We start from the raw sequence: 1,192 nt of genomic DNA, 5'->3' as shown, positions 1-1,192 counted from the left end.
CACACACAAATTTAAACAAAACCCACCAAATTATATTGATCTACAACAACAACAACAACAACAACAAATCCATACCCGAATCAAAATTTCAGGAAAAAGACCAAAAAAAAAAACAACAACAAAAAACATACCAAAGACACGTTTTATCATCATGTACTACACACGGGAGATGAGTACGGCACGTAAGGAAAAACAATTAGACATTTCAAAATTATTTTGATTACATACAAATAACAATTGACATCTTTGTAACTCTTTCAATCCTTACCTCATCCATGTTTTCCTTTGTCTCTGTGAAGGACTCAGCTGTAGTTGACTACTCACTGCGCCATCTCCTTCCCTTGGCGGATCTCCCAAAAAAGAAATTCTGTGGCACAGATTCTATATCGAAAGCTTTAAGTACACACAGCACACTTACAATAAATGTGACAGTTGTCAGAGAATGGAAAAACTCTTTCTAAAAAAACAACACTTCCAACGAAAAATTTCTCAATTGTCTGAACATGTCTCGGTTTTTAAAAAAAATACACCGCGCTCATAGAAATTACAATTTACTCCAATCCCGAAAGCTGCTCTGTTTCGTATTTTCTTTGAAAACTCGTAAAGTAAATCTAAATCTTGATTGGTTGAGTCTTGAATGTAGTGTTGCGCTCCGACTAATGAATCCACTTGACAACTTGAGATCCAGCTCGTGAATGGCGGACAGCAGTGTTAAAGATCCTACAAATTCAACTGCGAAAATCTGTTATCACCATTGTGATAACGTGTGGTCCTAAAAGTGCTCTCACTGAGTCCACCAGCACCTATGTCATTAATGGCGTACCTTCCCTAGAAACGTCGGCCAGTCCATCAAGAAGGGTAGGGAAGATGAACTTTGTAACGGAAGTTTGAAGAGTAAATTCTTCACAGAGATTGCAATCTAACAGATCAGTGTAACCATTGTCAGCCCAAGTGTTGCAATCTAAGTACAACGCACGTGTCGTGTAGTGGAATTTTGTTGATCCTGAGTAAACTCTGATATGTAGCGTTTCTTTATCTTAACTGTTTGTGAAATTGACGTTGTACATGTATAGGTTTAATGCCTTTTTCAACACAGTAAGTACTGTTAGGTTACTAATGAAGAGCGACCTCAGAATGTAACGTCCATTAACGATAGGAGTAAGGCAATTGGCCGGAGGCCCTAAACAACTAC

General features: G+C 38.0%; 1 protein-coding gene across 1 annotated transcript in view; it reads right to left on the bottom strand.

Annotated features, from left to right (window-relative positions):
- Window positions 1–663, bottom strand: part of LOC101858645 (ATP-binding cassette sub-family G member 5) — a gene marked incomplete in the record, with an annotated part of 26,717 nt that extends 26,054 nt beyond the window's left edge. Inside the window, 1 exon segment of the mRNA XM_013084758.2 lies at window positions 269–663. Within this exon segment, the coding sequence (XP_012940212.1) occupies window positions 269–277 (9 nt within the window).
- Window positions 664–1,192: the final 529 nt, after the last annotated feature.

The sequence above is a fragment of the Aplysia californica genome, unplaced genomic scaffold (assembly GCF_000002075.1).
Source record: "Aplysia californica isolate F4 #8 unplaced genomic scaffold, AplCal3.0 scaffold00315, whole genome shotgun sequence".
Lineage (NCBI taxonomy): Eukaryota > Metazoa > Mollusca > Gastropoda > Aplysiida > Aplysiidae > Aplysia > Aplysia californica.
Note: the sequence above shows the minus strand (reverse complement) of the source record. Positions and strands in the feature narration are given on the sequence as shown.